The 24,732-nt window shown below is 38.2% G+C and overlaps 1 protein-coding gene across 34 annotated transcripts in view; it reads right to left on the bottom strand.

The window, feature by feature from the left end:
• CLASP2 (cytoplasmic linker associated protein 2) overlaps positions 1 to 24,732 on the bottom strand; it is a 173,848-nt gene that overhangs the window by 59,312 nt on the left and 89,804 nt on the right. For all 34 annotated transcript variants that reach the window (XM_014942119.1, XM_014942029.1, XM_014942113.1 and 31 more), the window contains 8 exons: positions 15,710 to 15,789; positions 13,121 to 13,213; positions 12,349 to 12,494; positions 10,754 to 10,889; positions 7,281 to 7,351; positions 4,687 to 4,746; positions 3,429 to 3,506; positions 2,697 to 2,864 (listed from right to left, as the gene is read on the bottom strand). In XM_014942119.1, the coding sequence (XP_014797605.1) occupies positions 2,697 to 2,864; positions 3,429 to 3,506; positions 4,687 to 4,746; positions 7,281 to 7,351; positions 10,754 to 10,889; positions 12,349 to 12,494; positions 13,121 to 13,213; positions 15,710 to 15,789 (832 nt within the window). The remainder of the gene's footprint in view (positions 1 to 2,696; positions 2,865 to 3,428; positions 3,507 to 4,686; positions 4,747 to 7,280; positions 7,352 to 10,753; positions 10,890 to 12,348; positions 12,495 to 13,120; positions 13,214 to 15,709; positions 15,790 to 24,732) is intronic.

Here is a 24,732-nt window from a genome sequence, read left to right on the forward strand (position 1 = left end):
GGAAAAGAGCTGTATAATTAAAAAGCCTCCTCCAGTCCTACATCTCCCTTCAAGGGTTGAGTTACCAATTAGAAAGGAAAATGCTGGAACTTGCAAGCAGCTAGGTTGCATTTCCCCCGTTTCAGTGTTAGAGGCTCCCAAAATTTATAAAAGGAGAAAAATCTCATGTCTTTTCCTGTTTTCTCTCCTTTTCCCTCTTACAGCAAGTATGAGTAGTTGCTGAAGCAAAATCTGCCTGTCTACTCTCATTTAACTGTGAGCTCGTACTTCTGACTGGTTCCAAAGGGTAAAATGTGATCAGAGGGACCAGGGAAAAGCGAAGGACTAGTAGAAGAAAGCATGATACTTGATTCATGGATTCATATCTAGCCATCCACATAGTTATCTGACAGGGAAGGTTTGTATTTGCTAAAATAATTGACTATTTCATCAATAGTCAAATTATAGCCTGAGTTTACAGTCTCAGCTTTAGTAAAAATAATCCCTCTCTAATTTTAAACTAAAAAGCAGAAAGAAAAGAGATACATAATATTGTGTATTTACCTGAGTTATTAGCTCAAGCGTGCAATGGTAACATAGAGGTCAGCACTGTTACCTAACTCCTCACCAAAGATCGTATATTTGCAGCTTATTACAAACAATACCTGCTTTTCTGACATGACTAACTCATGTTTTGGAGGCAATTTGCTGCAAGTAAGACAAGGCAGCCCAGGCAGAGCTCCTGGGTGTATCCTGACCTTATTAAATGATGCTCCAAACAGAAGGCCCGGACAACTGTTTACAATTTCGGATCAGAGGGACCAGGGAAAAGCAAAAGACTAGTAGAAGAAAGGACGATACTTGATTCATGGATTCATATCTAGCCATCCACATAGTTATCTGACAGGGACGGTTTGTATTTGCTAAAATAAATGACTGTTTCATCAATAGTCAAATTACAGCCTGAGTCTACAGTCTCAGCTTTAGTAAAAATAATCCCTCTCTAATTTTAAACCAAAAAGCAGAAAGAAAAGAGATACAGAAGGCCCGGACAACTGTTTACAATTTCAGCACTCGCACCATCTATTGCAACTGATAATTCCTTCAAACAGCTTCATGTAGGTAAGCACAAGTCACCGTGCTTCTCTCATTCCACTGTCCTCTTTAAAACCATTTTTTATCAACTATCTGTTAAGAGCTATAAGGTCAGAGGCTCCAAAATCACTGAAGATGATGATTTAGGAGACTTTTAGGAAAACCACACTGATATTTACTAATGTAGTGAATAAAGGAAGAACTCAACATGTATATTTGAAGCCAGAAATATAATTTTGGGTACCACAGGGAAAACAACATGTATCTAAAAGCAAAACTGGTGAGAAATCTATTAAAAATTAATTTCCAATATCATGATCTCTTCTGTTCTTCCGTTATTTTACTCCTCCGTTTCTGTACTGCGGTACTTATGTTGCAACACAGGAATTAACACTTACTTGGGCACTTAAGAGTATTTTAAGATCCTAATTTCTCTGTAATTTAGATTTTAACATTTTATTACCTGTAACTCATTAACAGCACTTGGATTTTAGGACAGGGAACGTAGATTAATTTGAACAAGAGAAATTAATCTTTGAATAAACATTTTTTCATGGAAAATTAAGCATTAGCAATAGCCTACATTTATAGACAATTATTTTAACAACGTCTTTTATAATTACAAGTATCATAAGAAAGATTAAGATTTGACATAGAAGAGGGAAAGCCTCTGGTACTTAAGGCAGCAGTCAAAAAAAAAAGAGAAAAAGAATGACTTCTAATATGCTGGAAGCAGTCTTTTCTTTCAAGTCGAAGCGAGCAGGTAAGCTCTCTGACTTTGGAAATGAAGTATCTGAATTGAAATTTTAACAAGTTTAAATACTTTGAGGAAGCTTTCTAGAATTTAAAGGAAAATAATCACCACACATTACTACTACTATTTTACATTTCTACTCAAAAGCCAATAGATTTCTTTTGCTACAGGTACCTAAGCCAACTTTTAATCTGTTTGGCTCAAGATTGTCTATACATTTTAATACACCGACTGTAGCACGTAGCCACCTTCCAGTAATTAGCCTGGCTGCGGATTTCTTTTGCTACTTTTGCTTAGGTACCCTAAGCCAACTTTTACTCTGTTTGGCTCAAGATTGTCTGTACATTTTAATACACCGACTGCAGCATGTAGCCACCTTCCAGTAATTAGCCTGGCTGCAAAATACTGCTAATACATATTTAATAGTAGGAAGATGGGAAAAAAAACCCACGACTATCTCAAACCTGAATGAATCTCACTGTCAATGCCTCTTTCTCACACTTCCCAGTGAACAGGGATATAAAAGGTGTAATACCATTACTTCTTTCCTAGACTTATTCACTGCACTTGAATGCTGGACATCAAAATGTGAATCTTTAAGATATTTTGGTGTAACAGTAGCTGCTAAGGAATAAAAATCTGGGTAAGAACAGCCTGCTAAAATCTAGTTAATGACTGCCTAATTTTTCACCTTGCTTGGGTAATACTGTCATACAGCAAAATACAATAAAAGACTTTTTATTAAAAAAAATAGAAGTGACAAAATATAACTGCAGCTTTTCAGTACACCACAGAAGTCTGGCTCATTTGCTTTTGAGAAACAGTTTTTCTTTGTTTATAGGCTCAGAAACAGTTAAGTGACCCTTACTTGAGACTCTCCTGTGAGCTGGAGGATGACCTGTCTGACTGAGGGAGAGATGCTATACTGCCAGAATTCTTCAAGTAGGTCTGGAGGCTTCTTTGATAGGGTGGCTCCAGAGAATTGTACAGAGTCTCAGCTTCACTAGGAAAGTGATTTCTAAGACCCAGATAAGCCCTGCAAAATAAAAGAATAATTACATGTAATTGCTCTGTCTTTTCTTCCCATTGTGGAGCCAGGAAGTAAAGATTATGGAACGAACCAGGGATGGGAGGGAAAGGAAGCCAGACTGGAAACATGTAAAGCACACAATACTGTTCATCAAATCATAACAGAAATCAGCTACAATGAATTAATCTTTTCAAAATAACTTAGTCTATCCTCCAAAATTCTCACATTCACTTACCAGTTCTGTGGGGAAGCAACTCCAGTTTTCTGAACTACTCACTACTCAAAGTGCTGGAGGAATAAAAGAATTATGCAGCAATATCAACCCTTATGATTCCTGTTTCAGTAGAATCCTCAAATGTTGCATGACAGTATTCACTGCCCCAACTTTCAGAACGCCTTATGTAAAAGAAACTAGGTATCAATTCAGGACTTCAAGAACACAAACATCAATTTCTGACCTAACTTGTGTCCTCTTCTTCAGCCACAGTTGGCCACTCACCTCCGATTAGAGCCTTCTATCGCTCATGAAAAAACATACCATTTTTATAGCAAAATGTAGTCAAAACTCACTTTCTTGCCTCCACTCTTGCTTCTGCATCAGCATCATGAATGCCCTTCTTGATTGTTTCAACCAAGACAGCTGCATGCCTAGAAGACAGAAATTCTTCATGCTGTTTTGCTGCTCCAAATTCTATTTTAAGCAGTAGTTTTACACTTCAATTAACATTTCTCTAAGTAAAATGCCACTGAGATAGTAGCTCTAAGATACGATGTAAACAAATGCTTAGCACACTGATGACATAATTGCACCTTTGTAAAGTTTTAGGTAAGCTTCCTTACCCAATCTAAAAGAATTATAATCTACTTTTCAGACGTACATCCACCTATCATATTTAAAAAGTTATTTTAAAATACTTTTTTAAAGACAGCTACTTTCCTGAAATGGAAAAACTATTAATATTAATATATTAATAGTAAGAAAATGGAGAAAGTTAAGATTGGCAAGTTTGCTTTCCTGCTAATTCACCTCTGAAAGCTTTTGGTGTACGAGTTCTCAACCTCAATACATGCTCAAACGACAGCAACATACCCATCTGAACAACCGAAAAATGTGGTTATTTTAATTCAAGACATGGTTGGGGTTTGGGGTTTTTGGGGGGGGATTCTTTTGTTTGTTCTGTTTTAAAATACACACATACACACTCTGACATAAATCACAATCTCCCCACTGCTCCCTTTCTCAGGAGCACCTTGAAGGGTTGAAAGGTGACTACAGAGCTGGATGAGCTCTTCAGTGCCTTCTCGGGAGGGTCTGTAGTCCCTTTGCTCTTACTCTGTGCTCACAACATCCATTCTGCAGAGGTGATGCACGTACTGTTTTCCTATCTACCCGGAGAACCTACAGTGTGTTCTTAACCATTACCAGAAAAAGGCATCCAGCCTAATCCCATTTTCCCTCTCTTTGTGAACACACAAATTTCCTCCTTTTGGGAGAAAAGACAGATGCTTACCTTTGCATTTTTGCTGCCCAGGATACATGATATAAGGGAGACTCTGAGAAAGCACAGTATGTATTGCTCACATGCAGCAAAGGAGAAGAGGCAGAGGGTAAGGAGAGGAGGCAACACAAAGTCAAGGCTGAAGCACACAGCTCTCCTTCTCCCTGGCACTCGAACGGGCCACAACCTGCTGTGCTAGAACTGTGGTCTATGCTGGAAAGCTTGGCCCATGCTGAACAATGTAATCCAATTAAAGGATTCAATGAAAAGCTTTCTGTCTAAAAAGTCATTAGCTGTTTACTCTTGGGAAAAAGTATACTGGCTCATACCTTTCCAACGAATGCGTTTGCCATTCTTGTAACAACAGGTCTAAAAATTCAAAGGAGCGCCTACAAAGACAGAACAAAAAGTTATAATTAATACTCATTTCTCTGATGTACTCGTGGAATAAATATAACTTTATTCTTTCCCCCCTGAAGGAAACATATACATAAAAGTACATTTATCTGTCAAATAAGGGCATTGGTCGCCTTATTGCAGAGTTATAATATTCTGCATAGAAAGCAAACACACAGGCTAACTAATCCTAAACTTCAAAAAAACAGACGTGGTTCAATTAACCATCTGTCATGTCATTACACATTCGCTATGTCAGTTTCATTAGCCCCAAAATAACAGACAAAAATCAAAGTTTAAAAATTGTGCTAAAATCTTCATATTAAAAAAAAATAATCAATACTTTAAAAATTCATCTAGAAAGTCACAACATAATGTTTCTATGGCAGCGTGCTTCTGTCCCAGACACTATTCCCATCCTTTCATCTGTCATTACTGAGTACGTAACATAAAGGAACACATAAGACCATTATTACAAGGCTCTGCGTAGAGAAAGCTCTCCTGAAGATTTGCTGGCACCGTACAAACTAAGTTATGGAACCTCATTCATTATTAATTCAGAATTCTTCACAATTTAGCAGACAGCCATTAGCAAAAGACATACTTGAAAATATGTCTGAAGCCAGATCCTAGTGAACAAATCAAAGCCACACAGATTAGGAAGGTGTAGATAACAAGTATTCAAAAAGATAGTAGACTCTGCTGTCTGGAACTATTATTTTGTCTGGTTGTGTTCCATCTTTGACCTTTTCTGGAGGGCCAGATTTCATTTTTATTCTGCCCAAATCCTTTAGACACTTAAAAGACATGGCAAGAAACCCTGAAAGGCTTTTCATTATTACAACCAATCTAGTTTTCCTTAGTCTTTCCAAAGGAATGAAGTCAGTATGGAAACAATACAATTTTGGCCACCTTCATTGACACTCTCTGAACTGTGAACTGCAGTAGCAAAGCCACCCACAGTCTAACGTTCATCAGCAAAGCTGTGGAAAGCAGAAGCAATGAAGGAAGCCCTGTGAATTGTTTTGCAGTCAAACCAGAAGTCATGAAAAGTCAGTGTAATCCGAGTTAATACTTGCTATGGAAGCAAAACCAGCTTAGATTCAGACAAATAGTTTAGATGCTCAAGCTGTTTCTTGCATACACATAAATCTATCATTTTCAGGGCTAGTGTGGGTCCAGAAACAGTGATAACTGCTTTTGTGAGACTGTGCAGCAAATGACACGGTCAGAAACCAATTAATTTTGTCAAGAGCCAATCCAAGTATCACGTTCTTGGAAAAAGCAACATGCTGAAGATGTATCTCAGTTGTTAAGCATGACAACACATTAATCCACCACATCCTATCTAAGGTAGCAACCACTGTCTCAATCACAGAATGCTATGAGGTTGGAAGGGACCTCTGGAGATCATCTAGTCCAACCCCCTGCCAAAGCAGGTTCACCCAGAGCAGGTTGCACAGGAACGTGTCCAGGTGGGGTTTGAATGTCTCCAGAGAAGGAGACTCCACCACCTCTCTGGGCAGCCTCTGCCAGGGCTCTGCCACCCTCATAAGAAAGAAGTTCCTTTGCTTGTTTAGGTGGAACTTCTTATGTTTGTGCCTGTTCCCTCCTGTCCTGTCCCTGGGCACCACTGAAAAAAGACCAGCCCCATCCTCCTGACACCCACCCTTTAAGTATTTACAGGTGTTGATCAGATCCCCCCCTCAATCTTCTCTTCTCCAGACTAAAAAGACCCAAGTCCCTCAGCCTTTCCTCCTAAGAGAGATGCTCCAGGCTCCTCATTATCTTTGAAACCCTCTGCTGTCCCCTCTCCAGCAGTCCCCTGTCCTTTTTAAAGTGAGAAGGTTCAAGAGGGAGGGTTGAACTGTGGGAGGTTCAATCCCACATTCCCCAGTGCGGCTGGTTTATTATTTTAGGCACAGCATCAGACAGCTTTGCTCCATGCATTCAAACTGCATTACACAGAAGTTATGAAGTTCTGCTGGCACCAGGAGAGCAAAATGTAGACACACACTGCATGCAGGACACTGCAGTGCTTCAACAAGAGCTAAGCTCACTAGGCCTGTCAAGTCTGGCCATACCAGTAACACTAATAGGCTCAGGCTGGTTCTTCACAAAGACACACATACTGTTTCCATGCTCTTGCAATGCCTCTCAATCCCTGTGCTGTTTATTCTCATTAGACTGAGCAACACAGATTCAACCACAGCTTTTTTTTTTTTTTAGCCTTCTGGTTTTAAATCAGAAGGTAGTTTTTCCCTAAGAAGCGTTTGGACCATTTTAAATTAGAATAAATTCTGCAGAAGGTTGCAATCTATGTCCCCCAATACGGCAGAAAGCACCATTCCTCAACGTCATCCAAGGTATCTTTGCTGGAAGTCATCTCTGTAGTTTACTGGATAACAGAGTTCTGTGTATTCAGAGTTAATGGCCATAAATCCTCAAACCTGTTTATTTCCAGCATAAGATCAGCATACTTAAAGAAGCAACAGCTTTAATAATTCACTATTTATAAGGTACTCACCTTCTAACTGCAACTGATTTTGAGGTACAGTTGCTTGTTATTAAAGGTATGAGTCGTGGCACATGGGTATGCTGAAGAGGGAAAAAAAAAAGCCAAAACAAAGCAGTTAATGACAAACGCATTCCTGAATTTGTACTGTACTAATGAAGTCAAACATAATTAGCAACATAATAAAAATTGCAATAATTTAACATGCTTACTGAAACTAAATGCAGAATACTATTAAATAAATGACTGCTGATCCTAAGTCAATTGATTAAAACTTATTTTATTCCCAAAATGTCAGGCAAAAAGCACCTCCAGTGCCATCAACAATCACATCAAGATATGCCAATATTTAGCTGTCAGAAGCCATATGTAACGGCATCAATGGAGTTGTAAGCTGATGGTATTTTAGTTTTGACACAGAAAAAAAAGCAATAGACATAGCAGTCTTAAAAATCAGAATTATGGAGACAAAAAAGCAAAGCAATCTGAAACTATGGGCATTCTTTTAGGGATGAATCAATACAATTAATGCTACAGAGACCAAACGTCTTTTAATGCAATAATGTCAATAAAAACTAAAAGCATGTATAAGCTAGTATATGGAAACACCTAACAACCTCATGGGAAAAGAAAACCCTGGAACTACCATTTAAAGTGGGTAAGATAAACTACGTTAAATCCGAATGCAGTGCTTTAATTCAGAATTAAATCAGCTTCACTTCAGCTTAACTAATTGTAGACAAAGTATTAACGTTTTAATTCCAAGTAGGAGTAACATGGTTCAACAAATCCATTTGCAGTTCATTTCTCTATTCCTTTCTTGATTAAACACATACGTTCTAGACCAGTCCCCAGCACAGTGTGAAACTGTGTAGCCTAGTAAAAAAATGCTTAAAAAGTAATTCTAGACCAATCCCCAGTACAGTGTGAAACTGTAGCCTAGTAAAAAAATGCTTAAAAAGTAACAATACTGAACAATTTTTAGAATCTCACATATCATATTGCCTCCTTAGGTTATTGTTGCAGAATGTAAACACCCAAATCACCGAAAAAGCAGAGATAATTATCAACTCTCAGTGCACTGCCAACTTCAGAATTAGGAGAGAATTAATCCAAAAATCTGGGAGAGCCTTAGGAGTTGCATTTGTTTGTACTGATATACTTTTGAACAGCGTCATAGGGGGTTTGTTTGCGTTTTGCATAGTTTTCAAATTGAAAAGTGGCACACGACTGTCAGAAAGGGAACAATAAGCAATATCAGGGGAAAGAATAAAACGCTTTTACAGATGAAGAAACCTGTATGTTCCAAGTCTTTGGGGCTATTATTGTAATTTCTAGAAAGTATTTTTTTTGCAAAGGAATCAAAGCCTCAGGCTTGCTTTCATTCAGCTTATACACCGCACATTTCATCTGTTATCCCTCTGAAGCCGTAATGATACATGCCTCCTCCCAACCCACCTTCCAGCTCTATTCCCCAACCGCAATCCCACCTCCTTCTGGAAAAGATTTTCTGCCACCACACCATCTCATCTCAACACACACCCCACAACCCCCTCCCCCAGCCTTTTTCTTTAATAGGTTTCCTGATTTACTAAGAGTCAAGAAAGAGAAATCAGACGACAATGCGAGAACTATCTGGAGAAGAAATATGAAATGCAATAAAGGCACAAAGATGAGATGGAGCTCTTCAAAATCTAGGTATAAAACAGCCACCTTCTTTTTACAGAGACTCAGTCTCACAGCAATCAGATACTAAAGGACCAGGACGTGAACTGGGCATCAGTGGATTCTGGTAGGAGGACTTGAGCAAAATGCTAATTCCAAAAGCTGCAATGGCTGGGGCTCTAAATATTCAACTGATCACACACTCCCTGACCAACTCTCATTTTGTCTAAAGGATTTAAGTCGAAAGGAGCGTGGGGCTGCATCTCGTTTGATATCTATTTTTTTAGTTTTTCCCCTGAAACCTGAATTTTCTGTCAGAACAGCATGCATAAGCCATTTATTAAGTGTTTGAACACTATAGATTGGAGAACAAAGGAGTGTGGGGCTGCATTTCGTTTGATATCTATTTTTTTTCTTTTTCCACTGAAACCTGAATTTTCTGTCAGAACAACATGCATAAGCCATTTATTGATTAAGTGTTTGAACACTATAGATTGGAGAAATAGAAGCAAGGAAATCCTATTGAGTATGTTAATTTGCAACTTAGAATAAGAGAAGTTTAGCCAAAATCAGGGCATCTATAATCCATGTGTAGGCTTGTCTCCAACTGAACTGGACCAATAAAGCCAGTTTAATATAGTTGGTGCAATTTCATGCTGCTATTCTGGTACTTGGTTTGTCTCCTGTAGACAGCAGGACAGGCTTAGTTTCTTACATGCCTAAGCTCATCTAATGCTACTGCAAATGGTATTCTTCTCTTACAACTTTAATCATCCTGTGTAAGGTGCATTCCTTCCTCCACTCTCCACTTTGTGCCATTAGCCATCCCACAGTACACTGTTAAGAGTCTGGGGAAAAAATGCCAATGGATCTTAGCCCAAATACTGATGCAAAAGTAACACAGAAGCCTCAGAGCACGTTCTCAGAGGCCTGGGTAGACAGAGTAAGTACAGATTCCAAAATATACTGAGGATGGCAATAAAAGGTGTTATTAAACCACTCAGGTTTCCAACGGCTTACAAAATTAAAACCACAGATGAGATCATAGTGAATAGCAGAAAGTGCCCAGCATTAAGAATGCTGCAGCTTTTAACGTAGAAACTACAGGTACCCCCCCACTTTTATCTGAATCGCAGAAGTATCAGTACAAGTCCCAAAAATCCAGCTAAATATCTCGCCTCAGACACCAGACACCAGTCAGCAGCAGATGCTTAAGGAACAGAATACAAAAACCAGCTAGTATACAGCACTCCCCTTTTCCATATGCTATGGCTTTAAGGACTCGGCTTAAAAAGTTCTTAAACCAGAGGATTAAAATCTCTATTGGGCTTTTCTTCCAATAACTTATGATTTCTAAACTGATCCATATACATCCCTCTTTTTCAACATTTTACCACTAACACCGTGGTTCCAAATTCTTTTTAATAAGTATTCTTTTTGTTAAAAGAAATAGATTTTCTGTTTTTTAAGAAAAATAATAATTCTTTCTAAGTTTAACTTCCTCTTTTCCAAAACGGCAGTTAAAAGCAGTTGCCATTTGGAATAAGATTGCCTTTTTATAATTAAAACATTACACACACACAAATTCCCCCCCCCCAAAATCATGAAGACAGACTTGCTTTTCATACCTATTCCTCCATCTTCACTATATTAATACTGCCAGTTGGTTTCAATGATAAATAATATTTGTCCATCTGTGAGAAAAATTACTTTTCCATTACAGAATGATTTATAATCCTTTATTTCAGCATTGTTATTACCTCTGCTAAAAGTCACTACCTGAATAGTCCTAGCAAGAGAAGTGAGAGAGCAACACCTACCCGAATAATGAATCTAATGGCTGCACACCCAGAAGTTGCCATCACTTTGGCGCTGTTGGGAACCAGATTAAAAAGAGTAGGCACAATAGCTTCAGCGCCATGATCAAACTTGTTTCCCAGAACAGTTGAAAGATGGCTGTTTAGGAAAAAGAAAATACAACTTGTTAAGAAAAATCAATTGCTTAGTCTTAAAAATATCCAACTTCACTGGGCATTTTAAAGATCTCTCTTTCCCGAACAACAGTTTCTTAATTTATTTCCTTGCCTCATCAGAAATGCAGGATTTGTGGTACCGCAATTAAAAGGCTGAACACTTAATAACTTTATTTTGTAATGAAAAACAAATACCACAATTTGAAAGGCAAAAAATCTCAAGTCCACATAAAATATCTTAGTATTTCTGCTTTTTAACACGCTTCAGAATCATAGAATTGTCTAGTATGGAAGGGACTTTTAAGATCATGTAGTCCAACCATACTTTTAGAGTATATAAATGTAAAATCTTATGGAAATTATTGTTTGGGGTTTTTTTCCTTTTGAATGCAGGCAAAACTACTGAATTTATCATAATTAGCCAACCATAAAGTTTTGCTCCCTTGTTTGTTAAAAGTTACCGTTTCAGTTTTTACAAATACACAAACACATACAACATGCAGTAGCTTAACTGTCCAACAGTGACAACAAATGCTTCTTCCACACAGAGAGACTAAATAAAAAGAATTTGCTGTCAGCAGCAAATGACATGTTAAATAGATCTAAGTTTCAAGGATAAAGAACTCCTCCAGGTTTTTAGGCCTGAAGACATTTGCACAGTATTTTTACACTTTTTCTGATTTCATGTTTAGAAAGGTTAGTGTTATTTTCTCAAAGCCTCCATTTCCCTGGCAAACACAGTTCTATGCTCCAACAGGTCTCCATGGTCTGTTCAACCAGGAGACCAGTATATCAAGGGAGAACTCTGGGATGTATCTGTTTCAGATGGCCACTGAAAATCAGCAGTTGCATTAATACCTTTTGCTGAGGAAAAAGCCAAAATGCGATGGAAAACATGGAAGTGGGAAAGGCTGGTCTGGTATAAAACTAAGGCTTTCCCAGCCCCTGGCCCTTGAATTTAACAAGAGTCCCCAAGATGATAATGGTGAAGATCATATTTCTGTTTAGCCATAGCTTCGAAAATTATCATGGATATTAAAGATATCACCAAAACATACAATGTTCACTTTGGTATTACAAGCAGTCCCAATGAAGTCCTGTGCCAATCACCCAAGTCTAATGCTCCTAAGACTAGCCCCCAATATTACAGCAGTTCTTTACAGAGTTGGTATTAACTTGCACTAAGCATTCAGAGTAATGATGGGAACTTGTTCTTCACATCCAATCCATTACAGGGTTATCAACTGTGCGTGTCGCCTAAAAGAACAGGTTCCTCTAAATGTTTCTTTTTCTCTACACCCTCAGATGCTGACTTGACTCTATCAGTCACAGCAAACAGCAGTCCAATAAGATAATCTTGCTGCAAGGCTGATAAAGCATCTTTAAGTCAAATTCACACTAAAATCTAGCAATTTACACAAAGTCACTTAAACTATACTTACGCTACAGTAATGCAGGCTTCTCTGACCACCTGGGATCGGAGATCCTTGGCCGACAGCTTGAAAGCACCATCCAACAACCGTAAATGCTGGAAAAATCCATCATACTGTGCAGCTCCAGCAACCAGCAACGATCGAACTTTCTTCAGCTAAAAAAAATGTAAAGGCATTTAGTTTAGGACACCAACAATATGCATTTCGAATGATAAAAGTAACATCTTAATAGCAAAAATTTACATAGGTATGTCTTCAAAGCAAAGAATAATTTTTAAATGTATGGCAGGAATTTTCTGTTACTTAAATTCTAGAGATAAAAAGTCTCAGATCCCAGTCTACAAATATACAAATCCATAATGCTGTTCACATATGTGTTTCCAAACACTAAGATGCCTAAAACCCAATAAAAAATACAAATGCTACATACACACATTTTAATCCTGCAAGTAAAACTTATCATAGATGCAAATAAGAGTGCTAATGCTAGCAATTTACCTGCAGAATATGGAATTTTGTATGAATGCCTTCTGAAACATACATGAGGGCTTTTAGAAAAGCCTCCACTTAAAATGTCAGCAAAAAAGTATTTTGGCCTTTTTAAAATGCTCATTCAAATTTCTTTTCGTACACAGAAATTCAAGGTTTAAAAAATAAAAATGAAAATTTTTTTGACTATCTGGAGCGTAATTACTTTGAGGAATAAACATTTTAGAATACCTAGTTGCCTAAGCTTTATGAAATACACCCACCCAAACCTGAAACCAGACAAAAAGTTTACCGCATTAGTTCGTTGATCCCAATCATGTTTGTCATCTGAGAGAATTTCCCTGATTTTATTCAACGTTTCTTCAAGTTCTCGACTAGAATAGATCTGATGAAAAAAAAAAAAAAAAAGATCAGAAAGTAACCTGATGAAGGACAATAGCTTGAGAAGACTGAAAAATATATTTCTGAAAATCTGGCCCCAAAAGTTCCAGACAACCGTGTAAGAAGTGGCATTTTAAGGCAAATCTTTCAGGATATATCCAAGTAGTGAAAAGGTGTTACTTGAATAATTTCCTTTTTGCCTACCCCTGATTAACTATGCTTTTAGAAGGTCAAGATGAAATTCTGTGTTGACATGATAGGCAACTAAATCAGTTTTGAAACAAATTTTAGCTATTAAATGGGAGTTACCCCTAATAACCTGAATATAGAATTTTCTTCAAATTTAAGCAAAGGCAAATAAACAGTTGTAAAAACATTATAGTTGTAATCTTAAATATGAAGGTACAATCCTCTCATCACAGTACTTCTCTTTTTGGTACACACCAGACTCTATCTCAAAATCACCCATCTTCTTCATAAACTGCTGTTATCCATTAGAGGGCAACACACACACATCATTGAAGGTAACTGCGACATCAAAGACTGAAAAATTCAAAGCTCTAACACAAATAAGAGTAATAACTATAGAGATGGAAAATATTTCCAATACGGGGATTACAAACTAGATATGGGTAAACAATATGATATTCCTAAAAAAATAATGATGAGCAGTCATTGGAACAGGTTACTGGGAAGGCAAATCTACCATTGGAGGCTTTTCAGAGGGAGTTAAACATACACACACCATAAGCAACCTCAATTCACTTGATTAATCCAGATGCACTTCATCTTGATTCAGAATTGGATCCGTTCCTCCATAATAGAGTTCCCTTCCTTACTTGCAATGAAGCCACTACTGAAACCCACAAATGTAATAAAAATAGACAGAGGAATAGGCCCAATAATGTACAAACAAGTCTTCCCCATTCTAACAATTTCCTTCGCTTTTAGAATAACTTGGCAAATTACAGGTAATAAACATTCTTTCTTCACAGGGCCTAGTACACAAATTTTGCTCTTCCTTGGTAATTAACATGGTCTCAGAACATGGGATCTGACTTTTTTTTTTTGAAAGATCAGAGATTGTCCACACCCAGTGTGGACAGCAGGGAGTCATTATTCCTAAGGATAGTAAAAAAAAAATTTTTTTTTTTTGGGGGGGCCTGGTCAGCAGTTCTTTCTTGCATTCTCATCCATGAAACAAATAGGTGATTTTGGGGTCAGTCACACAGTTCTCCCCTCTCTCCCTCCTCACCTCAACTCAGGTGAGAGACATTAATTAGGACAAGCACGTGTGTCTTTCTCCTTCACCTCTTACAGTTCAGGAATGACCTACCTTCCTAGGTCACCCAGCAGCCAGACAGAAAATCACACGGGCTTGTCAACAACCTAAAGTTACCCCAATTTTTTTCTTGCAACATTAGTAATCAACTTGAGTGATTACAGGACTCTGCTTGGGACTGCACATACTAGGGTACTGAACTACAAGCAGCACATTTTCTGTGCTGGGGAACAGGGCTATGTTCAACAGAACTGGGATAAATAATATGAAGAGCTCCATATTTTTGCCCTCTGAGGAATTCTTAACACATTACAGAGAGGCAAAGAAACACAAAGATGTTACAGTGTAAAAGAAAGATTTCCTTGATGTGACAGGGATCATGGAGATAGAGTGTTCCTTCATCAAGGCAGCCAGTATTTCTGCCTACAGAAGGAGATCTAACAAATAACTACGCTATTCCCTTAGGATATAAAAACAGAACAAACCCATGTCTCAAGAAAAGGGAGTTATACAAAATCCTTCTGGTGTTTGGGAACTATGGCTTTTCCCTGAATTTTTGGTTGCCTTCCACACCTCAGCTGCTCAAGGAAAAGGTATTCAAAATAGGTCTAGGAAGGCACAAGCATGTTAAATGACTCAACTGTGAACGTACCAAATATGTGCAATTCCCACATTTACAGAATAGAAATTAAAATCTGATCTTTCAACTAAGAACTCAGAATCCAACAGGTTCATTCGTATTCAAATAAAGAACTAGATTTCTTTTTTTGAAGTATTGCTAGAAATGAGGATATTTATGGCAGAGGCACACAATTACAAAATATTTGAAAATACAAGTCCTGCTTTTCAAATTATTTGCCTGTATTATTATCACTTCATCATCCCTAGAAATTGCACTCCTAAATTTTCCAAACCTTATGGAAATCTTTTTCTTACTAAAATTAAAAGACATTATTATTTTCACTAGCTCCCTGTAAAAGATTAAGAAAAGCAATAATGGATTTTAGCTGGAACGCAATGTGATAATAATTAGAACAGTAAAGAAAAGGGGTTTCTTTTTTTGATAACTAACTGGAAAAAAGTAAATTCAGAGAGAAGGGAAAGCAATGGCAATTGCTTAAAGATTGTAAAATTACAGAAGTTTTGAAAGTAGGCTAACAGATAGTATTGCAAATTGCACATTTCTGAAAACAAACATGAGTATACACATCATCTTACCTGTACAGTAGGAACATCTGTAAAAGCCTTAATAAAATCATCCTCATCCACAGCTCCAGCCCCTCCTTCTTTAGAGGAACCTAAATAAATGTAAAATACTGTTAAACAGTATGTAATATACATCAAGGTTTTCAAACTGACATAAGCATCTTTCACAAGACTTATTTCCAAGCATTTAATGTAAATTCAAAAAATCCTGATCATTCATAATGTACAAAATTGCAAAACCTTGAACTCAGATTTCACCATGAATAAAAAAGTAAACTTTTTTTCAAAAACAAACAATTCTTAGCCATTTCCAATTTGACAAAGTGAATGCTTTTTTTTTTTATTTTTATTTTTGTGTTTAATTGGAAACACGATCCACGTAATGATCCTCAAGTAGCTGTTTGCATAATTCTGAGATCTCTGTCCTTATAATACAAGTGTTCCCAAATGAAGCATAGAATTTCAAGCAACTTACACCAAAGCAAGAGTTATTTGTTATTAAATGGAATTCCTCAGAGTCACAAGCAATCAGCCCTGGAAGTCTGAGGTTGCTTTTTTTTATTCCATTTTGTTTCAGCAAGTCATTTACCTTGTGCTTCCCAGCATTCTCATGAAGAGCTAAGAAGTGCAAGGTGTATTTCTCACTCTCAAAGCTCTAAGAACTTCAACAAAGAAAGCAAAGACACAGTGGAGAGAATTTGCACAGGAGCTAAATCTGAAGTCCACTGATTGGCAGCCTCCTCCTCAGAGCCCTCATCCCCATGGGTTTTCCACCAGGACTGTTAACAACTGGAGGAAGATCCCAAGAACCTTCCAGACACCTTACTAAAAAACTGTCATACCAAAAATACTTTCTCTCCAGAAGCTTCCATGACAGCCACGCAAGCAGTAGGGCAGTTACTTCTGGGCGAGGTCAATGATGGAACTATTCTCACATAACACGCAGAGATGCCCCAAATCCCAAGCAAAAGGATCATGAAAGAATACTAACAGATAACCTGCATTTCACACTGGCATATGGTTGCCAAATTTCATTTAAATCCTGGGTAGAAACTAAGGCAACTCTCAAAAAAGAAAATAACTTGAAAATAGTTTGTATTTCACTTTCATGCAAATGCTAGGGTTACCAAGAAAGCCCTTGGTAACTCAAGGTAAACTCAAGTTTGCTATCCAACCAAAGAACAAGGTCATCCAATCCAGGCTCTGCTACAAGCCTGAAACTCCAAGTACAAGGTGAAGCTTGGCAGAATCCTTAAGTATCATCAATAATCAATTGGTGATAAAGCAGAAGGAATCAAGCAGACCACGTGACAAGACAGGTTAAGTGCAGGGGATAGTCAGTCCAGTAGAACACTTCCTTCAAGAGAGGAAAAATAAAAAATAAAAACCTCTTACAGCAAACGAACACCCAGGAACAAAGGTCTTGTCTCAACTCTTTCAGAGTGAGGGCAACAGGATAGATGTCACAATGTCATAGAATCATAGAATTGTGTAGGTTGGAAGGGACCTTTCAAATAATCTGGCCCAACCATCAACCTCACTCTGATCAAAACCATCACTAAACCATGTCTCTAAGCACTAGGGCAACCCAGCTTTTCAATCCCTCCAGGGATGGGGCCTCAACCACTGCCCTGGGCAGCCCAGGCCAATGTGCAATAACCCTTTCTGTGGAAACATTTTTCCTAATCTCCAATCTGAACCTCTCCTGGGGCAACTTGAGGCCATTCCCTCTTGTCCCATCTCCTGTTCCTTGGGAGAAGAGACCGACCCCCCCTGGCTACACCCTCCTTTCAGGGAGTTGGAGAGAGCCAGAAGGTCTCCCCTCAGCCTCCTTTTCTCCAGGCTCAACACCCCCAGCTCCCTCAGCCTCTCCTCACAAGACTTGTTCTCCAGACCTCCTTCCTAACTTGCGGAGCACAGCTGAAATGGAGGCATCAGGAAGAGAAGACGTGTATTTTACTAACTACAGAACAAATAATAATCATAAGGAAAAAGCAGTTAAGGCTGAGAGGTCAATTAAAAGTAAGAGCTAGGACTTCTTGACAAATCACACTCTTGGTGGCTGCACTCTTAAAAAAACGTCATGGTTTACAGTGCCTGATCTCCTATTTATAGCGCAGGGAGTTACGTCTGCTGTGTTTGTATACTTGCACAGTTTGGAAACATGAGGGTCCACTATGACAACAAATTTTATGGCAAACTTAGTAGATTTCAACACCTCTAATGCAGAACAAGATCTCTTGCGCGTCTGTGCGGCTGCTTAAGTCATGTCTAGCACAATTTGGATGTGGTGCCTGCAATATGATAAAGGAACATCAAATAGGTTTTGACAGCCTTAGCTCAAGGATGCTGTAAAGAGATGCTGTACATAACACACTTCTACTTGTGTATCTCCAACACTATCTGTCCTAATTGCCAATGGCAGCCAGAAGGCAAAGAAGAAATTATAACCACCTGTTTCTTCTCTCTCCAGAGAGGCAACAAGCCCTTCCACAAAGGGAATGACCAGCTAAGGAGGAGGAAAGATCCTGTTTGCACCCAGAACACACCTTTCTGCCAAACAAACTTGTACAGCTCTGAAAACAGAGGATGCCCTGCTCAGAGCAGAACTTTGTTGAGAGAAACCTTGAAAAGAAATAACTTGGTGAAGGGCTCATCACGCTAAACCAGGTGGTACAAACAGCCACCTGTATGCTCGTTTCATAACCTCGTTTGTCCCTCCCAAAATACTCTGACATTTAAGAAAGTCTCATAGTACCAAAGTAATCACGGTCAATATGCAGTACATACTCATAAAAAGTAAATGGAAAAGAAAGCTTCAGTAGCCAAAAGGCTACCAGAAAAATTAATTTTTAAAGGTTAAAACGTAGTTTTCATATGGTCAAAGAACTTTTTAAAAATGTTTAAAATTATATAAGAAACAGTTAACAAAAGGTTTAAAATTATATAAGAAACAGTTAACCTAACCCACTATGCTTGTCACAACACAATAAACCTCACTGAAGCTCGTACTACATGTTTCTTTGCAACCTGATAAACTATTGAGACTACAATGATCCTGCAACTCTAGAGGCAAATTATCAGTTGATACAAGTCCTGTATTATTATTTTTCAGTTATGTAAATACCAAGTACCACTGTTAAAGCGGGGGAAGAAGTACTCGGCAGTCCCATCCATTAATTACTCATTTTCTGACAAGGGAATAAACTTACAGAAATCAAATATTAAAACTTGACGCATACAGACCACAAACAAAAACATAGAAGATGTTTGGATTTCAAGTATTTTGAGTGCACTCCTGTATGTTATAAAGTAGAGATTAAAAGACGAAGAAGCTGCCCTTGCTAAGTTATGTTCTTGCCTGTAGTCTGCCTTAAAATCAGAAAATTGCATAGACTATGTAACAAATTTTCTAGCACCTTAATATCAATCAAGAAGAGAACAGCCTTTACCTAAACAATAACAATTTCTGACTTTAAACAAAGAAAAAGGAGGGACTAACTATTATTTAAAAGCCATTTGACATAGCCCAGGGACTTGGAATTTCCCACCTTCCCTAGTCTCAACAACTAGTTCACTTCTATACACCACTTTTCTTTTAAAATTATTATTCCCAGAAAATAGTTCGATTGGCTCTTTGCCTGGTAATAGAAAAGGTTATCTGTTTTTTGGCAGGTGACACTTCAAAAAAACTTCTCTCTAAAAGCACATTCACTAATACTTCAGTAATCTTCCTTCTCCTGTACCACACAATCACATACGCATACCAAAATAAGATGTGAAGTAACTGCATTCTCTTTGAACTGTACACTGCAAGAGGAGGAAAATATAACTTCCCCTTTGTTTTCTCATCTCTTGGTAAGTATATTTACCCATTCACTCACAGTCACTGTTTCTGTAGACACTGTTTCCCAATTCAGGAGAAAGTCTTTTACTATGCTAACAAGATACGTAAGTCACAGACACGTAGATGCCTTCAAAGAACTTCTCATGCTTTTGTAAGGCTTGACTCTGCCACAAAAGCAAGAGCAGAACTTTACAAGATTCTCATTTCAGTCAGTCCTGCCATATTGTTCCAACTTCCCCTTTGTTTTCTCATCTCTTGGTAAGTATATTTACCCATTCACTCACAGTCACTGTTTCTGTAGACACTGTTTCCCAATTCAGGAGAAAGTCTTTTACTATGCTAACAAGATACGTAAGTCACAGACACGTAGATGCCTTCAAAGAACTTCTCATGCTTTTGTAAGGCTTGACTCTGCCACAAAAGCAAGAGCAGAACTTTACAAGATTCTCATTTCAGTCAGTCCTGCCTTCAGACTCAAAACTGATGTATCTGATAGAGCAGGCATATTTTTATAAGCTGTTTTGTTGTTGTTGCTGTTTACCTTCTCAGACCAAGACGTCATTATACACTTCTTAGAATTATCTCCCTCTGGTGTTATTGCCTTTCACCAAATAATGCATGGCCTTAACTTTACTCACAGAACACATGATCCTTTAAGCGCCCAGCAGATAACTAAAATCCAGAGCCTCATCAACTGGCTTTTTCTTAAATGAGTGCAATTTACATTACCCTATCTTTGGACTCAGCCCACTGAATCCAATTGAGATCCAGAAGACAAACACATCTGAAGGGGAGGGAGAAATGCCTTGTGCAGATTGTTATCTACATTATTTGTTAGTTTTCATTCATAACCTTTACTTACCCTTATCCTTCAAGCACCCTGGTTAGACAGGCTTACAGAGAGACCTGGAAGCCTAAGTTCCACCCTTCAGGAAGCTGGTGGAAATCTACTGAACAAGGCAGATTTACTTTTAGATACTTACACTGGTAAATCCTCTAGGATGGATACAATTAGAGCAATTTAAATAAAATTATGTCAGTGCAGTAACTTGCACCAACTTCTACTCACAGCATAAATCATACCAGCCAGTGCACAACTGTTAGCATCACTCACTGGTTTTACCAGACAAGTTAAGAAACAGATCACACTGCTAATTGCCACAGCTCTGCCAATAAAACTTCAGGGAAGACCAAATCATGAACAGCTGGAGTGATCTTAGTTCAGACAAAAATTTTCATCAACAGAACTCCAGCTGCCTTGTGCCTGTTTTCTTAGAAAAAAAAAATGCATACGGAAACAAATAACCCCTCATCATCAAAAACCTCTCCATTATTATAAATTAGACAATATTGCTAGTGCTTTTGCAAGCACACACCTTGCCTGTTTGAGAAACCTTACAAATAAAACTTCAGGGAACCACTGGGAGATGACCTTATTGTGTTGCTCAATGCATCTGTCTGATGGTAGTTATTACCTGCACATCGGGCAGAGAAGAGCAGGGAGAGGAAGAGCAGAAGGAACATTTACCAGTCACTTAAGCCACTGCACTTCATGATTTATTAATTTAACCTAAAATACATTTGAATTAAGCTGAACTGCCTTTGAGAAAGACACTGAGCAGACAATTAGGATCTGTAAATCTAATCAGTTGTTCCAACACAAGTCACCAGAGTTTTTTTGAAATAAGCTTCAGAAATAAAAAATATTTTTAAATCATCAGATACAACACTAAGCCCAAATAAGCTTTTTTTGTTTTTTGGTTTTTTTTGTCAGAACCTTAACTGAGAAAGCCTTCATGTTGCTTTGAAACAGCTTGGAAGACAATTCAAGTTATAACCAAGTTACTTAGCAGAGTAGGAAAGCCTTCGCTAGAAAGCCCACTTTAGGGATACTGACAGATGAATTCTGTCATGTTCAGCCCCCGTGACTGACATTCATTTTGAACTGACTTGTCCACCTCAACTCCTGCAATGCCAAAAGTCATTGTCCCCGAGGCACCCAGAAGGTCATTCAAGCTGAAACAGCTGCACAAACAAGGAACATTTACCAGTCTTACCATTTACTTAAGCCACTGCACTTCATGATTTATTAACTTAACCTAGAATACATTTGAATTAAGCTGAAATGCCTTTGAGAAAGACACTGAGCAGACAATTAGGATCTGTAAATCTAATCAGTTGTTCCAACACAAGTCACCAGAGTTTTTTTGAAATAAGCTTCAGAAATAAAAAATATTTTTAAATCATCAGATACAACACTAAGCCCAAATAAGCTTTTTTTGTTTTTTGGTTTTTTTTGTCAGAACCTTAACTGAGAAAGCCTTCATGTTGCTTTGAAACAGCTTGGAAGACAATTCAAGTTATAACCAAGTTACTTTGCAGAGTAGAAAAGCCTTCGCTAGAAAGCCCACTTTAGGGATACTGACAGATGAATTCTGTCATGTTCAGCCCCCGTGACTGACATTCATTTTGAACTGACTTGTCCACCTCAACTCCTGCAATGCCAAAAGTCATTGTCCCCGAGGCACCCAGAAGGTCATTCAAGCTGAAACAGCTGCACAAACTGAATAAAATAGCAAAATATGTTCCAATACCTTCTATTCCTTACTTTATCTGCCTAAGTTAGGAACTTGGCAGACGTGGTTAGAGAACTTCCCCAGAGATCCCACCTGTATCACACCTGCTTCATTAAAACACTCCTCCTACATGCCAGAGACATTGCACATGAACAGAAGTTTCCACCCAGCAAATGAGGGTGCTGTCTCTAAGGACTGAGATGCTAAGCAGATCTCTCCAGACAATTACTCACCCCAGGAAAAAAAGCAACAGGAGGGACAAGAAGAAATTACAAGTGAGCTATCAGGAGTTTACAAGAAAGGAGGTGATGCAAGGTGTTCAACTGTTAGGACAGCACATCTCAGTCCTTGATCTGTGCCACATCACAGAAAAACAGAATCACATGGGGTTGGAAGGGACCTCTGGAGATCATCTAGTCCAAGGCCCTGCCAAAGCAGGTTCACCCAGAGCAGGTTGCACAGGAACATGTGCAGGAGGGTTTGAATGTCTCCAGAGAAAGAGACTCCACCACCTCTCTGGGCAGCCTCTTCCAGGGCTCTGCCACCCTCACAGGAAAGAAGTTCTTCCTCGTGTTTAGATGGAATTTCTTATGTTCCAGTTTGTGCCCATTTCCTCTTGTCCTGTCCCTGGGCACCACTGAAAAAAGACTGGCCCCATCATCTTGACACCCACCCTTGAAATATTTATAGGTGTTGATCAGATCCCCCCTCAGTCTTCTCTTCAGACTAAAAACACCCAAGTCCCTCAGCCTTTCCTCCTAAGAGAGATGCTCCAGGCCCCTCATCATCTTTGTGGTCCTCTGCTGTCCCCTCTCCGGCAGTTCCCTGTCCTAACATTAGTCAGGAGCAAACGTAAGACTCATGTACTACAAGGAAGCACAAAATAATTCTGACATGGACTGAAAAGAGTGAAAACGACTGACCCAGCATGCCTACTTAAAAATCTGGAGATGCACTTGAGCATGAAAATTCCTTTGGAATTGTGTACTAAACATTATATTCTCCAAGAAATTTACTCAGAAGTATTTGGAGACGATTCCTAACACTGAAAGCAGTTTCAGCAACTTTACCCTCGATTTCTATGCAGCAGTTTCACAGGTGTAAAAGTTTAATAATCCTACCTGTTGTGTTCACAGGCACGCTATGGATATCGACTCAGTTCATAAGCATTTGTGAAGCATGCAGAAAATATGACAACTATATAACAAGGATATTAATAGTGGTTTACTTAGTACGAGGTTTGGACAGCATACATTAGATAAGACCAAACCCTGGGTGTGGGGAAAAAACAAGCAGTTCCATAAGTAGCAAGAATACAGATATCTGACCTCTTTCAGGCTTATCTCACCGTTGACAAATGTCTGTTGCTACTCAACTAGAAGCTCCTACAGTCACCTTTCAATTCATGCACAATGGTCACACTCACACAGTAATCTTTCAAAGCACTCATGTCTTTCCTTTCTCTATTGGCACTCAATTTTTCATAAATACTTAAAATTTACACGTGAGACCCTGGCTATTCATTCAGTTTCAACAGGTGAGTTTTAAAGTTATGCTGATTTCATGAGCATGACAACATTAGTCTTATTTTCAGTTTATAATATAGCTTTCTAATAACCTAATATTTACATTTTTGGTTTAATTTGTTCCTAGTTTTACATTTGAATAAAGAAAATTGCACTAATTATTTTATATTGCAGAAATTACTGAGAACAACCAGGAACAGAAAGAGTTCATGTGTATCATCTACCATTTGTGTTGCAAAACAGATTGGGATACTGTGATTTTTCTGGAGCTGTGTGGTGTAACAGTTTCAGAAAAATAGTACTTTCATTACTGTTGCCACTTCTCTTTTACTACGCATTCTTTTCTGAAACAATTTAAACTTATACTGTATTAAGAACAATTACATCTAACTTTGCTTGTCACCACAAACCACACAATTACAGTTCTGATATATTTTAGACAACACATTTTTTATCTTTTCTTTCTGAAAGTTCACTAGTGCAAGACAGAAGATCAAAGTGATTTGATTTGAATGTATTGTTTTTCCTCTTATATTTTTACAGACATGTCATTTATTTGTTGCAAATAATATTTGCATCCTTGGTGAAAATTCTCAACACAAATTATAAAAATAGTCTGTATCTTATGCTTCTACATTCCCTGCTTCTTTATTTGAGAGCATCTACAATTGTCCAAAGACCTGAAATAGGTTTTAAGACACTTCTTCCCCAATGCAGGAGTGTTTTGGAATGTTTGTCTTTGCTTACTCTGCGACACAGCCACAGCCTGTAAGGACTCATTGTGGTGGGGTCTGCTGATTTCAGCCCAGCTTCCTCCTCCTCCCTCCTTTTCCTTCTGGATTCACCCATATGAAAATAGAAATAAATTGCTTCTCCTTCTCACTGCTTGAAAACAAATAAATAATAAAATCAGTATTCAATGTTAGCAAACTAAACAAGGGGTGGATTGTCTTTCTTATTCTCATCACTGCTTGGCACTACCATGATGGCTCACACCACGTTTGGGACTAGAACACGGGGTAGAGATATCAAAAGAAGGCTACACAGCGTGGTGACCTCTTAACCTCAAACCTCTTAATTTCTGCT

Source organism: Calidris pugnax, unplaced genomic scaffold (genome assembly GCF_001431845.1).
Source record: "Calidris pugnax isolate Ruff unplaced genomic scaffold, ASM143184v1 scaffold23, whole genome shotgun sequence".
Classification (NCBI taxonomy): domain Eukaryota; kingdom Metazoa; phylum Chordata; class Aves; order Charadriiformes; family Scolopacidae; genus Calidris; species Calidris pugnax.